Source organism: Homalodisca vitripennis, chromosome 3 (assembly GCF_021130785.1).
Source record: "Homalodisca vitripennis isolate AUS2020 chromosome 3, UT_GWSS_2.1, whole genome shotgun sequence".
In the NCBI taxonomy this organism is placed as follows: Eukaryota; Metazoa; Arthropoda; class Insecta; order Hemiptera; family Cicadellidae; genus Homalodisca; species Homalodisca vitripennis.
The window spans coordinates 166,428,467-166,449,015 of NC_060209.1; the positions used below are offsets into that span (position 1 = coordinate 166,428,467).

Below are 20,549 nucleotides of genomic sequence, written 5' to 3' on the forward strand. Positions count from 1 at the left end.
ACTCACATTCCGTAAGTATTGGTACTATTCTAATACTTGATTTTCTGAACGTTCGTAGATTTTCTTTATATCCGAAGATTTGATTACACACTATATTTAGAGAGAAAATGTCTAAATATACTGTACTAAATATTCTTAGACATTTGAAAATTGGGTAAACAGAGGTATAATAATCAGTATTTCCTGATAAGAGCAATAGAAATTAATAGTAATAGTTGTAATATTTATTTGAAATAGGTAGGTTGTTTTAAAGCATATTTATGGAAATTTAACATTAATGCCTAAGCTTTTCCGATGCTAATAATTCAGGAGAATGGACAATTTTGTTTTTGTCAGTCGGTATGCCTCATGCTACTTTTTCAATACTAAAATCATATATTTTAAACCGATCTTTTAAAATAAAATTATGTTCATACTCAGCTACATTCAATAAAATCCAGAGTTCCTCAAGCAAGTGTACTTGGTTCAATTTTATACTTACTATATACGGCTGACCTCCCTGAAGATGAACATACTAAAATTACAACATTCGCAGATGATACCTACTGCAATTTTGTCAATCCATAAAGATTCTGTTCGAGTATCTCATTACTTAAAACAGAGCTTATATGTACATGATTTAAAGACATGAGAAATCAAAATTAACGAAAATAAATAAATTCACATAACTTTTACAACATTCACTTCTTAATAACATCAACATTCTTGTCCTTCAGTTACACTGAATAACGTTCATTTACTACAAGTAACTGAAGTAAATTATCTGGCTATACACTTAAACAGAAGGATTACATGAAAATCTCACAATTGGACAGAGGCAGCAGTTAAATAAAAAACAACACATAAAATGAATTGGCTACTCGGATCTAAATCAAAACTTAGTTTGAAGAACAAGATACTATTATATTAAACTATACTAAAACGCGTATGGACATATGGTGTGCAGTTATGAGGGTACAGATAGCAACTAAAATCTGGAAAAACTTCAACAGTATCAATCAAAATTGCAAAAGCACTTTGGTATGTCTCCAATAAAACGCCACGTGAAGATTTCACCACCCCAACATTCAAAGAAGAAATTATCACATTTAGTCTCAATCATCTTTCAAGATTAAAAGATCATCCAAACCACCTTGCGGTAAATCTACTTGATAATTCTAAAACTGTGTACATACTCCACCGATCTGCTATCCTGGAACTACCCTTTATCCTGGTTCTTGAGTTAGTGTTAAAAATTGTTAACATCTAACTCAATTTTAATTGTTAATGTTGTTTCTGTACATAATACTTACTTATCGTTCTGAAATTGAACAGAGTTTAAATAAATAAAATGTAAAAAAAATAAGCTTCGATTCGGAAATACGTTATAGGTTTTGATTCAATAAAAATATTTTTGAAGTTTACATTGGCATCACTGCTAGAGCTAGACATCAACTGTTTGAACGTGAACACATGGAGATTGAATAAATAATGTGGCTGGCAATTTACTTTACTTATGTTATGCTGCAAGTGCTAATGGTGATGTATGCAGTAGTGGATTTGCTTAGATAATCTCTGTAATTAGTGATTGGATGTTTTACATACATTATAATCAATACAAAAAATATGTCAATAGATTTGTAGTTTCATTGATATGGTGTAATATTTATTATTAAAGTAAGAATGGCAAGTTTTAAGAGAACAAATTCAAAGCTTTATTCCAAGCCAACCCAGAAGTTAACACCTGATATTGAATACTGGAAAAAACTTGGTGTAAGTACAACTTTGAGTTCAGTACAATACATGATTAGTTTCTTAATGTATTTTAAACTAAGAGTGGATATAGCCTAATTCCATCCCTACTTCCCAATATCCAATGTATTGTTATTTAAGATGAGGGGTGAGGTTAATTCCTTTTTTTTTGTAGTCTTTATCCAATGAATAATTTAACTTAATATATGATTTTAATTTATTAATTACAATAATTTTCAATGTATAAATGCAGAATAGTAGAATAAGTTAAATTTGAACATGGGTTGAATACAAGGAAATTAAGGTTAGGGTACGATAAGCGGACCCGGTTTTTTATATCGAAATTGGCAAACGAAATTACTTAATCATAACCAATCGATACTGATTAATTATTTTGAACAATTAACTTAATCTATATCAACAGTTGTAAACACTTTCAAATAGTAATTGTATTATTATTATATACGATTACGTGTATATAACAATAATTATTATTATTATACATACACGTAATAATATATAATTACGTGTGTATAATTATAAACAATTCAATAATTATGACATAACCCATACAAATAGTGGCCCATCATTATTTTAATATGTTTTCCTGTTTGATCGATCTCATTCTGGTTCGTTTATTATTTATGTCATTTCTTTATTATTTATGAATTTTCCTATATTCCTATATACTCATAATTAAATTTAAAACATATGATTGTTATTTAGGACTATATACTTTTATATCAATTGATAGTCTAGGATTCAAGATGCGAATATTAGGTATCGATGATTATATTCTTCAATATAAAAAAACCAGGTCCGCTTATCGTATCCTACCTGAAAATTATCTTAATAAGTCGAGATTTGTTTCTAGTAGCTTCAGGATGTGAGTTGGCTCCTTTTGACCCATTAACCATTGCAGATCGTGAAAAAGGCGCGCAGCGCGGGCCTTAGAGTACGAATTAATCCGTATTACAACGCAGCACCCCGCAGTGTTTGCACGCCTACCTGCCTGCTTAGCGCGCTCGCTAATTATACATGTTTTGTTATTTATGTTATATAAACATTATACAGATCATATTAGACAAGTATATTATACTAGAAGTATATTCATAAATATCCTCGGAAGCACTACTTTGAGCGTTTTTATTGATATTGAAATGATGTTGAAATAGAGTTTTCACATCCGGTGGTGTCCCAGGAACAATGTCTGAAATAGTCTGAACATCTGAATCATGGTCACTAGCCCGCTCGTCACTGTCAACATTAGTATCCGCGTAATTATGAAAACGTGGACAAATACGCGTGATAGAAACCGTCTCCATCCTCAATAACACTATCGATATCACTTTTCATCACTTCCACTTTCGGTAATTCTAAGCAATATATGGGTCAACCTCGATTTTTCTCATATTACAATATAATGTTCCAATAGTCAATTAGAAAAGGAAATGACTAGAAGTTCTTGCCGGAAAGCAGTTATAGGGAGCAGGCAACTCATATTACAATATAATGTTCTAATAGTCAATTAGAAAAGGAAATGACTAGAATTTCTTGCTGGAAAGCAGTTATAGGGAGCAGGCAACCGCGAGAATTACCTATTAGTGATCAGGGGCACTGACGTGATCTGGGCTTCAAATTTGGAACTACTCGAGTTAATTTTTTTTCTAAAAGAGCAAGAAGCGCGAAGCGCTGCGCAGAGGGCAAGCATTGTGCGTGATCTTCGTCTTATACTGAATTGATTCAGGCCAAAGGAAATGACACAGATTCCTTTACCAGATTTTTACGGAGATTTTTGTATTGGGCGGATTATATTGGTTTACTTTGTAATTATGTAAACCAGCATTGTAAATTATGTGTTTAAAATTGTTTGTACACACATTACATACATTATATTGTAATATGTAATAACAATTTATCAGAAATTTTTAATAAAAAAAAGGATCGCGCACGATACCTGCCCGCTGCGCAGCGCTTCGCGCTTCTTGCTCTTTAAGACAAAATTAACTCGAGTAGTTCCAAATTTGAAGCCCAGATCACGTCAGTGCCCCTGATCACTAATTAGGTAACTCTAAGCAATATATGACCGTCTGGCGGTTGCCTGCCTCCCTATAACTGCTTTCCGGCAAGAAATTCTAGTCATTTCCTTTTCTAATTGACTATTGGAACATTTATATTGTAATATGGGAAAAATCGAGGTTGACCCATATATTGCTTAGAATTACCCCACTTTTCTAATAATAGTCCTATCTTATTCAGATGATCGTAAATTGTCACCCATTTTATTTACGTACACGCACACGAGGCAAAGGAAAATCGAACGCCACGACTGTACGCCTCAGACAAACAATTTGTCGCAAATAATTACATTATTGACCGATAACGAGGGGAGTATTTTGTGGACGAGTACCAGAGATAAGATAGGAAGCCAGTCCAGGAAAACTGACTATAAATATCTCTCCGAGGCTTATAACAGCGATAAGCGTTCAAAACAAATGAGTCATCCGTACCATGTCATCCGCGTGAGGGTCACGTCATTGTGCTTTTGGTCCACGCCTCGCTCCGCGTCACCCTCACGTCGTTGATTCCGCAAATGGGTTAAGGGGAGTCCCTATACCGCCCATGTTAAAATGACATATTTTCGGTACCATTATCTCCTGTTCTACTAATAGTACACTTTTGAAATTTTTTGCAGTTACTTATGTATGGTTTGCTGAGGCATTGGACGAAAAATATATGTTCAAAAATACATAAAAAAAGTTTTTAACAATTTTTATTTAAAAACATGTTTTTTACAATTAATTTATTTATAAAAATATTTTTTCCTTGTTCAGTTTTTCTACCAATTTAAAATCTTTTAGGTCCAAAGCTTACTTATAGAATAAAGGAAGTGCAGAAAAAATGTCAATCAAAATATCTCCAACGGTACTTAAGATTATGTGTACTTAAGTATGAAAAAAAACTTATTTTCGGAAATCAACGATAAACAAAAAATTCTTTGAATATTGTACTTTAATTTGACAATTTACTGATAATCTTTGATCACACACTTTTAAAATCCTCCAGGGCAGTACTCAGTATCATCCACTTCTTCTTCTCTTAATCTTTCCCTTCTTCTCTTGACCCTGGACTCCTTGGATGGCTAACCCCGCTGCGTAACCTCCGATTTTCTGATTCGAACTTTGTCAGCAACCTTCAAAGCGTCTATTGTGTTACTGCTGCCGATATCTGAGATTTCCAAATGCTTAAAAACTTCTAATCTACCCAGGTTTCCATTATTGCAAGTTATTATGGCATCGTACACCCCTAGTTCGAGTGTTTTACGCCCAACAAAAACATTTTTCGGCAACCTGGTCCACACAACGTTGTTGAAACTGAAAGTCGTCAGCTGATTCAACACAGATTTCTGGGTAATTGAAACAATAACTATTGCCAACCTGATAAACAAAAACGACAAACTAAAACCACTCAAATAATACATGTACTATAAATAGCTATTGCATGAAAACCCACTGATGTGAGGCAATTGGTGCTGAAGTTCTAGCAATCAAAATGTGCGATGGCATGTTTTCAAAAATTATTTAAAAATATTTAAAATCAAGTTGACACCATGTTTTTGGTATTAAAATGTTCAGAAAATACTAAATTTGTTAATAAAACAAAAAAACTAAATTTGAAAATTTTAAAATTTTTTAGTGTTGGACTCCCCTTAAGGAATCCTTCATTTCACAAAAGCAGGTGCTCACTGCTATCCGGGCAAACTATAAATATTGTAAAGTTACTCTACTATTGTAGGCCACTGTTGGTTTTGTTATTTTATTAAAAATTATATGCACTAACATTCTTGTTAACAGGCCTATATAATAATTATTGTGTACGATTATTATTACATAATATAACACAACATTTATATTTAAATATTAAAGGTTAGATAATATACTGAATGGTTCAACAATAACGAGTGTAACTGTTTATTAAAGTCACGTGTAGACTTTAATAAGTGGCCTACACTTGTCAATTGATTGTTTTGATCGAACGTTTCGATATATTGTAAACTTTGATATTATATAATTAATTGTAATTCAATATCATTGTTAATTGTAAGCAACAAGAATTATAATTCATTAGCCGCAAGAATAGTTCAATTTTTAATAAACTAAATTTAACATTAACATAAAACTTTTAAACATATTACATACATAATCCTGACAATACAGTATTTACTTTTGCCAGGATAAGCAACAAGAATTATAATTCATTAACCAAAATAATAATACGACTTTTAAATCTAACGATAACATAAAACATATTAAATAAACTTTACAATACAGTATTTATTTTCCCGTATACCAGTGAGCAACCGCTTTTATAAAATGAATGAAAGGATTCTCCCCAGACATTGGAAAAAATTCACAGACATGGTTCGCTAGACAGTCTGCTGGTATTCCACTTCTTAAACTTCTTTTTACTGCTCAAAGAACTTTTAATAGTTTGGGTATTTGCACTGGTTAATGGATCAATGAATTTTTCAGAACAGTTTACGGTAAAATGTACAAATCGATGATCAAGTAAGACTTCCACAAGTCTGTGACTATTATGGTTTCACATGTTTTAATATCAAAGATATCAGAGTTTCTGCGTCTCTCTTGTTGTCAAGACAGATCTCGAGTCTGTATTGATACCCTCTTCTATTCCCTTCAGGTACAATTTCTATTAATCCTAACACCCAAATACCTTCAACTAATCTCCCACGGTTGTACTTTCTTTTGCCTATTTTACATTCATCAACTCATACTACAACCCCAGGGCTACCCAACTTTTCCTCCCTGTCAAACTTATCATCTAGCCAAATAAAACATACTTCTCTACAGGAAGAAAGCCAGTCACAAATAGTTTTGCTCGACACATTATACTTTTCGTCACTGCATTCTAACATAAAAAAATCATAGTTTGTCTGGTTCATAGAGAAATAGTACATGAGAGTAACTATATTTCTCATGCCAAACTTAGAACCTTCAAGAAAAGTGTTGGCAAAAGCATTTTTCATGACAGTAGAGCATTTTCATCTCTTTTTTGGCATCTAAACACCACCATGTTTGCACCTCTGTCACAAGTCTTCATTTTTGCAGATATCACAAAATGGGTTTCCAGGAGCCAAACCCACATCTTGCAGCCACTTCAAACAAATATTGTCACTTTGTAATGATATCTCACACAATTTCCTCATATTAATTGCCATTTTCACGTTGTTCAAATTCTCAGAAAGGTACTGATTGTTGTTTAATGTTTTCATTAAACGTTATTAATTAATAAGTTAAAAACATATGTTATTTAATTTATTGCAATATCTAATAATTCTAAATCTAGAATCGAAACGTTCAATCAAAACAATCGAATGACGAGTGTAGGCCGCTTATTAAAGTCTAGCCAAAGTCACCTCAAGATGAGGTTTTCAAGATTCTTTCTAATTAATTGAATTCTTACTAAACTCACTTAACACAGTTTGGTAACATAATTTGCTAGACAATGATAGGACAAATAAAATGTTTGGAATCTATTGAATAAGTTGGTTTAACCCTAGCAGCATGTGAAGCACATCATATACACTTAGAAAATCTGTGTGTCGTGCGGAAAGACATCATTAATGCGCTTCAGGATTATTGTATAAAATGACTATGATGATATTTATACAGATGTATTCAGGAAGTTCTAAACTACGTATTTGTATATATACAAATATATATATATTTTATAAATCTGTATTTGTAATCTAACTAGTTTGGTAAACGCATAACAAAAGTATAATTTTGAAAGCTTGTGTCAGCGGTCCGAAGAAACTAAGGACTGATATGACCAAACTGACACATCATTGCCAAATGTCAGAAAATACAGAAATTAATTATCTTTTCAGCACTGTGACTGCCATTTCATTGCGTGCCCAACTTTGTTTACAATAAACTTCTTCCAAAGTGGCATGTTTTAGGGTTATAACCATAATTTATTTATGCAACAAAGTTCTTTTTTTGTGGCCTATATGCCTATCTCTCCCAAAACGGAATATTAATTTACAACATTTCTTTAGATGAATACGTAATTTTATAATGATTTTTTCATTGTTTCTTATAATTTGGATTACATTTTATGCTTTTAAAAAATTATTCATAGAATAGAAAAGGTCTTATTTCATTATTTATAAACTGCTTTTTATCTTTCTAAAAAGAAGGCTATGTTTAGGTATACATTGTATCTTTTCTATTTTTGGTATATCACAACATATTTTATATTTGTTTGTTCACATATTTGTGTTCTAACAGAACATGCTATACAAAAATTAATAAATATTTTTATGATTTATTTTTCCAAGATAACAAAATTTTTTTAATAAAAATACATGACAATGAGCGGCCCTTTACATATTATGTTATATTTAATTTATTACTCAAAATATCTTTTATTTTAGACTTATTTTCTATTACCTAATTAGTTTCCTATGTGGAATATATTTTCAACACAAATATAAAAATTCAGTGTAAGGCCTAATTTGTAGCTTGTTAACAGGGGTTTCACAACAGATTTGCTTTCCACAGTTGTTTTATTTTTTGCCTGTAAAAATTATATCTTTACAACATTAGTTACAGTGTTATTTCCCAACAGGGTATACACATTTTTTATTTTATTTTACACTTACACAATGGTTTATAAAACACTGGTCTTAGTGTACTGTTTATAAGTTTTGTAACTTCTGGATTTTTTTTTACAAAACACATTGCAGTTTTGTAACTTCTGCATTTTTTTTACAAAACACATTGCAGAAATTCCAATTTTATTTCTATTGTAAACTAATCACACTTTTTTTCTGTTCTACACATTTTGGCTTTTTCTTGATGCTGAAAAGTAGTAAAAGTTAAAAATTTTGGTAAAAATATTAACTATTTAAATTAAGATGTACTCCATAATTAAATTACATTCATGACACTACAATCTGAATCTGCCTTCATTATAACTGCCTTTAAAAATTATGAGCATCAAGTAACAGTATCTGGCATAAGTTGTATCTTACACTCTATCAGCAATGTTTTAGTTTTAACCAGTAAATTTTTATGCTATAGGATGGATGATAATTTGGAAATTACTAGATTAACCAAGTTGTAATAACTTTTAATTTTCTAGATGTGACAATCATTGCCTATGAATAAACTTATTTGATTTTCGCATTTAGGTGTCTTGCCATGTTGTATACTATCTTATTCAATTTTTGATACTTTGTTAGGTACTCACAACTATTTTATGAGTTAATAGGAGGTTATCCTCTGTGTTTCAAGCAATTTTTCTGATCTGTGTTGTAAGTAGGTTTAAACTGTTAATTTGTTCAGGTTCCAGTTCTGCTTAAAGAGTTTGGCGCTATTGACTACATAGATTTTTCACCTTTGGAACCAAACTATTTTGCAGTGACATGTTCAGTGAGGGTAAGTTTTGTGATATGGCTGTTAGTATTTGATGTTTAAAAGGATTTTAACATAACTTTAGAGACTGAGTGAAATAACCCAGAAAACTTTATAAAGAAATATAAAATAAACTTTGAAAATAATCATTTGAGAATTGTTTGTTAATTTATTCTTAAAAATCTTACATTTTTTGTGAATTTCTGGTAACGGAAAACATTTCTGAATCGTAAATAACATTTAAAAAATAATCCATATGATTTTTTTAACGCTGTGGCTATATGGCCGGCTACCGTCTGTAGATTAGACAGACGGGCGATGAGTGGTGACGTCACCGTGACGTAACGAAAGGGCAGCCATAACTGTCACATTAACACCAGTGCCTTAGAAATATAAAAAACACAATTTGTAGACTATTTTATTAATTGCATATTATGCATTGCTAATGTATTGAACGTTAATGTAATAAAAGTGTACGCTTAAATAAATTAAAAAAGAATAAAAATATACAACTAAAAATTAACCATGTACCACAATCTACACTTCGTAGTTTATTAAGATATAGTTTTGTTTCTCGCAATTTTACTGGAATGTTTCAATTAATAGTCATTAAGAGAAATCATAATTAATTATAAATAATTTTTGTCATATTAAATATGTATGTCATTTAATAGCATAAAATAACTGGAACATTTGTTTTATTTACTAATAACACTCAAATAGTTATGATTTCATTGTATATTGTATGTAAGTGGTAAGAGGGAAATTAGTCTCTCGTCTTGAGATATTTGAAAATTAATTCTTCCATTTACCAATTAAAAATAGTTTTATTATTAATCACTTAAGTATTATCGGACTTTATCAGGACAGTAGGTTCTTATAGAAGGGATATTGGTACAGTTTAAAGTATATAGCAAACCTCGAATCACTTATTCTTAATTGAATATGGTCCGTATTTTCTTTATTATTGATAAAAGCTTTCAACTGGTCAAAAGAACTAAACTTTCTACAACCCGCCATTTTAATAACAATGCACAGTGCTAGAGCTACTTCATAACCTTTGGCGTCACAGTCTGTGACGTCATAGTCGTTCCCGTCCTTTGAAACTAAGACCGGTGACCGGGCATATAGCCACTCCGTTTTTTTAATGTAAATTTTATACTGTAGCCTTGAAATATTAATGATACTGTTTTTAGAATGAAATAATCACATTAATATTGTAACTGCTAGCTTTATATAACTTGCAAGCTAAGTTTCTCTAAACCATCAAAACTTTAAATTTTTTATGTTATATTATTTCCTACACCTATCCTGCTGGTCTAAATTGAGGTCCATATTACTTTTGTGTTTACCACAGCCAATCTGTTAATAATTATTTTATTACTGTTATTTTATTACTAAATATTTACTTACTAAATGATTTGTACTCTGTTAAAAAGGTTCAAGTGTACAGTGCCTTGACGAAATTACCCGTGAAAAACCTGAACAAGTTTAGAGACGTAGCTTATGGTGGAAGTTTTCGCTCAGACGGACTCTTGTTGTGTGCAGGAAGTGAGGAATCTCAAGTCAAGCTTTTTGATGTTGAGTCCAAGTCTCTACTTAGGGTCTTCCATGGCCACACAAGGTTAGTGATTAGCTTACACTTTATTTTTAGGCTTAAAACAGATTAATGAGCAGTCAATTGATATTCAGTTCTAGGATTGCATTCTCATGAAATATTGTGAGCCACTATTATTTAACATGATTACAATATACAGTAGTTAATAAGGAAACCAAGAATTCGAATTAAACTTACCCGAAAAACTATAGTTTACACCCATAATTACAATTTTTAATGGGCTGTTTCTCAAAAGTTTATCAATTAAATATGAATTACAAAATCCATAAATTGCCATCTAGATGTAATAAATTAATCTTTTTTCAGTGCCGTTCATAGATGTTTTTTTACCTCTGACAAAACCCATATTGCCAGTTTCTCCGATGACAAAACAGTAGCCCTCTGGGACGTCCCATGTGAGAAGAAACTGCACACATTTACAGATCACAATGTAAGTAGACATTCTTGCTGCTTCCATTTTGAACTATCCTACATCAATTAAACCATATAATTAACCCTTTAAGGAGTACGTGTAAACTCTACATAATGAGTAAGGACGTAATATATGACATATATTCTTATAGTGGCCCAAAGGAGTACAGACGTTATATGACGTTTAGCCTCTGTATTTTTGTATTATCGTAAATGCATTGCTATTACCGATTGCCTTTAAGTCGATTTGTCTGTAAAGTGGTTCCATCTATTGGCAACATACTTAACTTCCATGTTTGTGCTCGCATTCACTTGTAATCTGATTTTACCACCAGATCGCAGTAGCCACCTGGTAGAAGCCACTGACTCAAGGTCGCGTCGCACACACATCGCTTTGCTGTCTGAATATGCCGCTACATTATACTAGCCATTTCTTGTATACTGCATACTGTGCCCATATTTATCTTGTGGGAGTGACATATTTGTTGAGCAACCATCAAGTTTGTTACTGTTCTCCAAATGGCAGACAGTATTTATTGAGTCTACCGTAGTGAGGAAATAAGACATTTGATTATGAAAAAGTACTGAAATATTGACTTGTAGAACACGTAGTCCTTTTTTATTAAACTTTCAAATGTAAATAAACATTTTTTTAAGAGATTTTAAAGATTTTAATGTTTTACTCCTTTTGGTAATTTTTTGGATTTTATCCATTACTCATTTTAGCCTATCAAAAGAAGACGTCCATACTCCTTAAAGGGTTAATTAACTATTTTGCCTAAAGCGAATTTAGTTTTTATACCTCAACTTTAGTCAATGTGCAGGACTATGTGAGGGCAGGGGCTGTGTCTCCAGTCTCCCCCTCCATTCTGCTGTCAGGCTGCTATGACCGGCATGTTCGAATGTTTGACTCACGCACCAAGACTGACCCTGTATTCACAGTAGACCATGGTGCTCCAGTCGAAAGTGTTCTATTCTTACCTTCTGGTGGAATATTCGTCTCTGCAGGTAAGCATATTCTAAATAAGTTGAATTTTATTTATCATTATTATGGAATAAACCACAAGGTGAAAATAAAATAATTAAGTAATACTTGTTGATGTGACTTTGTTTTCTAACATATTCATTACCTTCCTTTATTTAACTCAATGCTAATATTGTAGTTAATATTTTTCTTTGTTATTGACTTATTTTGTACATACTTCTTTCAAATATACTCTTATTCTGTTATATTTTACAAACTTTAGTGATGTGTGTAAATTTAGAAATATTTAATTTGATAAATTGACGAAGCAATAACTGAAATGTTTTGGGTGTACAACAATTAAACCATAGATCAGTACAATGGTTGAACAATAAAAATGGTACGGTTTATATAATTTTGCAAACCTTTTCAATTGTCATACGTATATACCTAATCTCAACCTACCAATAAAATTTTGAAACATTAACACACATTTAATTGTCTGAGACTGTTAATTTCATACAAATTATTGTTATGCATAAAAACCTATGGAGGTTCAAAATAATTACAAAGTTAAAATAGAATAATTTTTATTTGTCATAATAACTCAAAAAGATAAATGTTAGATAGTAAACTAAATGTGTTTTTGACCATATTTAAGCAATAGTAAATCAATTTTATTCATATAAGCAATCAAAATAAAAATTTAAACTAGGCTGAAATAAAACAGTTTTTTTCAGTGTACTGATATGTTTAAAAATAAACATCTAAAAGGGCAGTGATCAAGACCAGTTACTTGGTTATTGGTATTATCTATTTTTAATATTCATTAAGATAAATTATTTTAAAATACATGATTGGTATCTATTCCATAATATACTTAAAACGAGTGTAACATTTTCATTCATTTACGACTCAAATCCCCTTGAAATATAATGTAACTATTTGAACTAACTCACCCTACAGGTGGCACAGAGGTGAGGGTGTGGGACGCATTGGCTGGTGGCCGACTACTGGCCAAACTCTGTCAACACCACAAGACAGTCACATGTCTGCATCTGGCCTCTGACAACCGGCGACTTCTCTCCGGCTCTCTCGACCGTCATGTCAAAGTTTATGACATTTCCTCCTACCGCACTGTACACACCATTGACTACACCAGTCCTATATTGAGTCTTGCTGTCAGTGTACGTATTCCACATATCTCTCCTGTTAAATACAAATGTTACCCGATAATCTAAGAACATTATAAACATCCGTAAGTTTTTTCTAAAATGTCAAAAACTATTAAAGATATGTAAACATCCAGATAAAATCATTTATATTCCTAATTGTTAATTAATATTAAACATTATAAATTTTAATTGGAAAATTGTTTTGTTCAGTATTTAAAAGTTACTTTACTTGCATATTTCACTGTTTCATTCCTAGCTCACATTCAATTGAATTTCAGTCATAATTGTAAAATCTCAATATTTTAAATTGTTGAAACAGTTGATCAACTGCAGTTTTTTATTTTTGAGAAATCTTTTACATGTGGGGTGCATGTAATTTAAAGCATTATTTTTGAAGGTATTGTAAATATAAGATTTTACAAAGGAAACAATTCCTTTCAAGTGCTGGTTTACTGTTTACTATTGTGTACATACTACTGACTCTGGTCTAAGGAGTGTTGTCTGTGAGAATTATTTACTTTATTTGTTATTACTTTAAAAAAAAATATATTTGAACATTATGTTAACTTTTTGAGAGAGGAAGTGACAGTTCATTGTTTTATATTATTATTAACGTTTATAACTTTTTTTATAGCAAAGGGACTCCACTGTGGTAGCAGGAACAGTGGATGGTCTGGTGTCAATTCGGAGGCGGGAAGAAGATGTAGCCACAGGTCCCACTAAACGCAAGAAAGTCACCTATCGTAATGTTGGAGACTTTCTGCCATCTTCAAGTTTCTCACACGACACAATTATTTCTGCTGGTAACCAGGTTTTGGTGTCCAATCCCACCAAGGTAATTGATAGATTTATCTAATGCCAGAAACATTTTCAATTTTAAATTAATAATACGGAACTTCATTAAACTAAATCAACTTTGAACTACAGTAGACAATTGGTTCCATTCCTCTACCTATCCCTTCATCTCTATCTAAAACTCACATTATATCACCTAATATTTCAATTGCAACAACACACTGTACACGAAGTTACTTTTGTAATTGAATGCAATATGAGGATAATCATTAACATACACACCAGATTTTCAGTCCAGGATGTATATCTTTCCTCCGATTTATGTGAAAGTGAGCTGCACAGGTAGCAGACTTTATATTCACCATAGTGAAAATTGTGAAACAAAAATGTAATTTAGTGGTTTTATTTAATAACAGATAAAAATGCTAAATGGGTGTTTTGGGTCTGGTACACTTATCCATAAATACGGACGTGCAGATAGGCCACTAACAATTATTTCACTCCAGAAACGCTCACTCACTTATCACTATGGTAATGCTCAAATATGTCATGTTTCGTAACGCTTACAGGGTGAAAGTAATTCATACAGTAGTAGTATCACAGTTAGCTAACTAATAGCGATTCCAGGCCTTTTGTACCTTAAGTTCTTACATAGGTACATTCTTACCTAATACAATTTGTAAAATTTTGTTTGCAAGATGCTGAAAATTTATAGATTGAATAATTTTCTTTTCTTACCATTAACCTTTTGAGTGCCACAGGTATTTTCCGAAGGCATATGCATAAAGTGCCAAAAACAGCGTTGTAAGCATATTTGTAAGCTTTTGGGAAAAAAGCTGTTGTAAAATAACTACCAAACAGATTTCCATCATTTTGTTGTTGTTTTTTTTCTTATAAAATGCAGAATATGATACATGTTGTTACAAATAAAATTTGATTTATAAAAATATGAAAATTTCAGTAATTATGAAAACAGTTTTTTACTTTTGTATAAAAAGTTAAGTTTCAACCTAATTTGTGTGTATACAGTATTTTTAAGATTTTTTTTTCTTTATACCATGATAAAGGCCATATGATTCTAAATAAAACCCATGTATAATATTATCTTATTCTAGAATTTTAAAAACATGGTATTATATGTATTAACAAAATGCTGCCCGGTACCGACATTTTATAAACTGTACTTCATTTGTCAGAGTTTAGAAATTACTTAGTAATGATGTAGTTTTCCCAATAAATCTAATAAAACATCAATATAACTAACACAAATAAATTTGATTAGTAAATATAGAAACAAATACTTGCTAACATATTTACATAAAAGATTACATTTACTAAATAATAACCCTAATAATATTTACACTGAAAATTCACGTTTTTCGCTTGGACACAACTCAAATCACTACATTAATTTTGTAAAGAAATACAGTAAAATACTGTAAAAGTTACTATTTTATTTTGTATTTACTCAAATGCTTGGTTATCGGGACATAAACAACAAGAAAGTCCGTTATGCAACACAGTACTCGTCCGCTACGTCGCGTGACTGGAAGACTGAATCATCACACAGGAACTTCGGTATTAACACAGCCCACTATTTTTGGACGAGTTTTCCTTATCAGAGATCAAAATAAACTTCATTATACGTTCCTTCTTCCATAATGAATCGAAAAATACTCGATGAGTCATACTTCCTATCTCCAAATCGTCTCCAAATAGACACACGAATGACCTGACATTTTCAAATAATGAAACGTTGTTCTTGTAGTTTTTTATTTAATTGATTGTCGTAATAACTTGTAAATTCCAAAATAGGTTAAATAAATTCAGTTATTTTTACTACTGTAATTTATTTTGTCCCCGATAAGAAAAACTCGTCCAAAAATAGTGGCTTCTTGATAAGTACCCAAACAACACAAGTTTCACAGATAAAATAGTAGAGAAACAACATAAAACTCGTATTTATTGATAGTTTGGAACCTATTGAATACAGCTGTCTGGTTTGTTGGCCAAAATAATCTTGTACTATATAAAATATTATCAAAATACGAAACGTCAAAATTGGCGACGCTGGCACTTTATGCACTTTTCGTAGCGTCAAAATTAGCGACGCTGTGGCACTCAAAGGGTTAATTCAGTTATCCACCCACCTTTCATACTATGTAATCAGTTCCTGATATTAAGAAAAATCTGTGAAATTTCAATAGTGTATGTTGCATCAATACCTTTATCTACTTGCAGTACAGTCAAAATAATACTTTGTTTCAATATATGTCACATTTTTACTTAACCGTCGGGTCAGTCTGATTGTCCAATTGTTACTACTTGTTCTCATTAGAAAGCACTGAAGCAACTGTGAACCATTTTAGTTTATATTTTGTCATTGGTTTTGGAATAAACATATATGAACCCAATTTAAATTCAAACCTTAATAGCACTTTGAATTGAATGATTCTGGTATCAAGAATCGAAATTCGTCTATCCCTAAACCGTAGTTAAGTAAATTTAAGTATTACTTTAGTGCTTGCTTTATTTGGATTATTATTTTTTTCTAATATGCAATACAGATAAAAGAGTCAAAACATGACACCCACCTGCGGAAGTTTGAGTACTCCAAAGCCCTGGACAGTGTACTCTCATCTTACATTGTCAACAAGACTCCTCACGTTACAGTCACACTCTTCCAAGAGTTATCCAGGTTAGTAACTTGTTCCTTCAATCTGACTAAGATACTGTATTTTAGTTATTGTTTCTTGACTTTTGATAATAGGTATGACCATATTTAGTAATCATCTTAAAAGGAACAAAATAACCTTGTTCCAACCTAATGTATTTGAGTATCTATAGAGAGGACATGCAATAGTACATGGTATGACAAAACTTAACAAGTGGACTTGTGCAGCATCAACCACATATATAATTGGGATTACAAAAGACAATAGAATCGTTTTTTTGAAAAACATGACCCCAGGCTTTAAAGTGCGGAAGGATACCACTGTAGTAGTTGCAAATAGCAGTTAAACCATATGCTAAGCCCGCTTCTGATTAGAAAATAAAAACTGGGCATTCAAATTGTAAATTTTTTGTGAAAGTTTATTGAAATTTCATTTCTTTTAAGTAATACAAAAAAATGCAACATCTCTTAAGGTAAAGAATGCGACTTTTATATTATCAGTACATAGGTGATTTTACAGTGTCAAATCTAAGGAACGGTAGAGATGAGGCATACTGAACGAAATGGTATAGCTCTGCTACAATGTACCAAGCAATACACAGTGTCAGACTGATTAGAATGTGATGAAAGTAAATACAAGATTTGATCAGTTAAATGACAATTAAATGTTTCTCAGTGCAATTTCCATAGAAGAAGCTGATAAAGGCTAAGATTCTGACCATAATGAAAAGCAAGCCATTAGAGGCTGAAAAATGCTGTCTGAGTGTATAGAATGGTTTTAGATACAGTGAAGATATTACTCAGCTACATACAATATTGCTGTTGCGAAAGTGTCCTACTGAAAAATAAAAATAGTTCCCTACTATCAAGCATACTAATCTCTTTCTTCTGTATTAATCACAGTTAGTGCCATATTTATACAATCAGTTTTTGTTTCTATAATAAGTGTGTTTCATTTACTTTTGTTCTGAAATAGGAGTAGAATCTTGTATAAATCACAAGCATGTTCATGACAGTTATCTTGGTAGTACCAGAGCACCTTTTCTAAAGTTAAAATTGTAATAATACTTACAATAAAATTTATAATGTAATTTTGTTGCAGGCGGAAAGGTCTGATAAACGCACTAGCAGGTCGAGATGGCAAATCTCTTGCATCTATTCTAAGATTTCTTGTAAGGTTTATAGGAGACTACAGGTTTACCAGAGTTCTCATAGAAGTTGCTAATTGTGTATTAGGTAAGTAACTGTAGAATCATACTCATTTTCTGTTTATTTATTTTAACTACTTTAAAATTAAAAATATACTTTAGTATTGTGAAGGAATTTTCCATGGTTGTATGCATAATAATTGTTCGTAAATAACATAAATATTTTATACAATCTGATTCTAGCAAAGTTAATGAAAAATTAAAACATTTTCTTTGATTTGGAACAACATTCAAACAGTTATTGTTGAAAACGCCTTTTAGCATTATGGTGCCCTCTTCAATTGACTATTCTTGTTTGTAGTGCTTTGTAAAGCTATCTTGTAATATTTGTTCTGATGGGTTTGGAAAAGTAGAACTAATCAATTAAACATACTGTAACCCATATAGTTTATTGAAAAACACAAAGCAGTTTAAGACATAGTTCAATGTCACAGGGATGTGTCAGTTTCCCATGTTTCACTGCTTCTTGAGAAAAAAACTGGTTATTTAATTTTACAGAATATGGTTTAACCTTAAAAGCAGAATAAGGATATTTCCATACTATCGAAATTGCGCTTAACGCGGCATCCGTTTTGTCTGATTTGTTTTATTGTGTACATTATAACGTACAAAAGTGCCGTGAATATGTAGGAATGTGTAAATGTATTGATTTATGACCTTGAGAAAGCAAAGGTGCCAAAAACAAATCATCAATAACCATTGCTATTCTTTTTCTGTCGTTTTGTCTTACAATATGTGGCGTGGATTGCGGATATATCTGTACACTATGGCTACATGTAAAATGTAGCTGCCCGTACCAGTAGAGATTTTCTTGTTATTTCTTCCTCCAATAAACAGGGAATAAATTTTAATTTTTTTAAAATCTCTAGATGCATGCTTATTGAATACAGGCCAAAACTTCTTCATCTTTTAAGGGTTAAATATGATTATAATATCACACTCCAAATTATTAAGTTCCCAGAAGTTGAAATATTAATTGCAGTCTTAATGTTCTCTACAGACATCTACGGTGACCACCTGGGAGACACAGGGCCAGAAGCATGTCAGCTGTTTGTCCGGCTGGCCAAGAAGCTGAGAGAAGAAGAACAACTGACCATGACTCTGCTGTCACTGCAGGGTGCCATGCAGATGCTCCTGGCAGGCTCCAGTGCAGGGGAGGCCAACAAAGACATGATGGAGACCATGCAGCCCTCTGACATGGCCCGACAGAATTTGGTTATCAGCGTCTCGTGACAAAGTTAATGGTAGTGATCAGGTAATGTAATAATTGTCATTTGAGTTGGGAAGGGGGAATAAAGCTACATTCCACAAAGCGGGTTAAGTACCTTTACAAATTGCAAACCTTTTTCGCATTTTACAAAAAAAATTATATTTTTGGGATTTTATAATCTAATTCTATTTACAGATTAAAATGCCTTTGAAGTTTATCTAACTTGAACTACAAAGGCGAATAAAGAAAATGTTATTTTCTCTGTACAAGTAAAGCACTACTTGCTGTAGTCACATATCAGTTGATTATTTATTGGATTTTATAGTGAATCAATCAGCAATAAATATACAGTGCTTTTGATACGCTTATATTTTATAAACTTTAAAATTTGTCAATTTCGTCTCTTTTTTTATTAAGTATTTTTTTGTAGTTGCATGCCTGTGAAGTAAAGAAATGATAGAATGTAATGATTTTTTTCAGGTTGCTAAGCAACTTCAAGGATCAGATGATAATGCAGGTCACCAGAATAACTCAATGGTTCATGAATCAAACCCACCTGTTACCTGTTTTGGAGCATCCATCTGCCTCCTCCTTCCATCTTGATCTGCTGCTCAGTTGAAACCTCAGAACAAAAACCATGCAATGACACAGCATTGAAAGTCATGCATGTTTTAGAGTTGAAAACTTTTGTGACATGCAGACAACATAATGCTGGTGAGCTCACCTCAAACATTCACTGAGCATTTTGTGCTTCTTTTGCATTTAAAACAAATATAATTTCAAAATGCAGTAAACGAATTTCACTCTTCTTGAAAATATGTACTGCATTGACACATAACTCTAAAAGAGAACCCTTTATTTGCTAAACAAATTTATATAGATTTGTTTTATAACACTTTTACATTTTGTCTTTTCATTTTTTTGTTATATATACTGTAATTTATTTTCAAATAAAGTATTTTTATGACATCACTTGTTTGTTACTATATTTGTCACCTTCTAATTTCCAGTACAAATAAGAAGAAAATATGTTTAGAAAACATATCGATGTAAAGAACAAGCAAGTCTAATTAACTAAAGTTTAATTGTTAGAACACCTTGTACTTTGTAAATTCTTCAAAAATGAAATATAGTTACAATGGTTGGATTTAGTAGTTTTGAATATAATGTAGAATAATAAAATCATTTATATACTAAAAATAATGTAATCATATTTTTAATATTTGATAAACACAGCTAATGTCCAACAGTCTACAGACTTCCCAATTGATTTGCTGAGTAATATATTGAAGTATTACAGAAATGAACAAATTTTTATCAA

General features: G+C 31.6%; 1 protein-coding gene across 1 annotated transcript; it reads left to right on the forward strand.

The window, feature by feature from the left end:
- Window positions 1-1,437: 1,437 nt before the first annotated feature.
- LOC124357753 (U3 small nucleolar RNA-associated protein 15 homolog) lies at window positions 1,438-20,200 on the forward strand. The gene is made up of 11 exons (XM_046809786.1): window positions 1,438-1,752; window positions 9,105-9,197; window positions 10,613-10,797; window positions 11,098-11,221; window positions 12,027-12,210; window positions 13,133-13,353; window positions 13,976-14,176; window positions 16,704-16,834; window positions 17,913-18,046; window positions 19,019-19,273; window positions 19,709-20,200. Exons 1-10 carry the CDS (start codon window positions 1,663-1,665, stop codon window positions 19,249-19,251), a joined length of 1,596 nt encoding a protein of 531 aa, XP_046665742.1. The 5' UTR covers window positions 1,438-1,662; the 3' UTR covers window positions 19,252-19,273; window positions 19,709-20,200.
- Window positions 20,201-20,549: the final 349 nt, after the last annotated feature.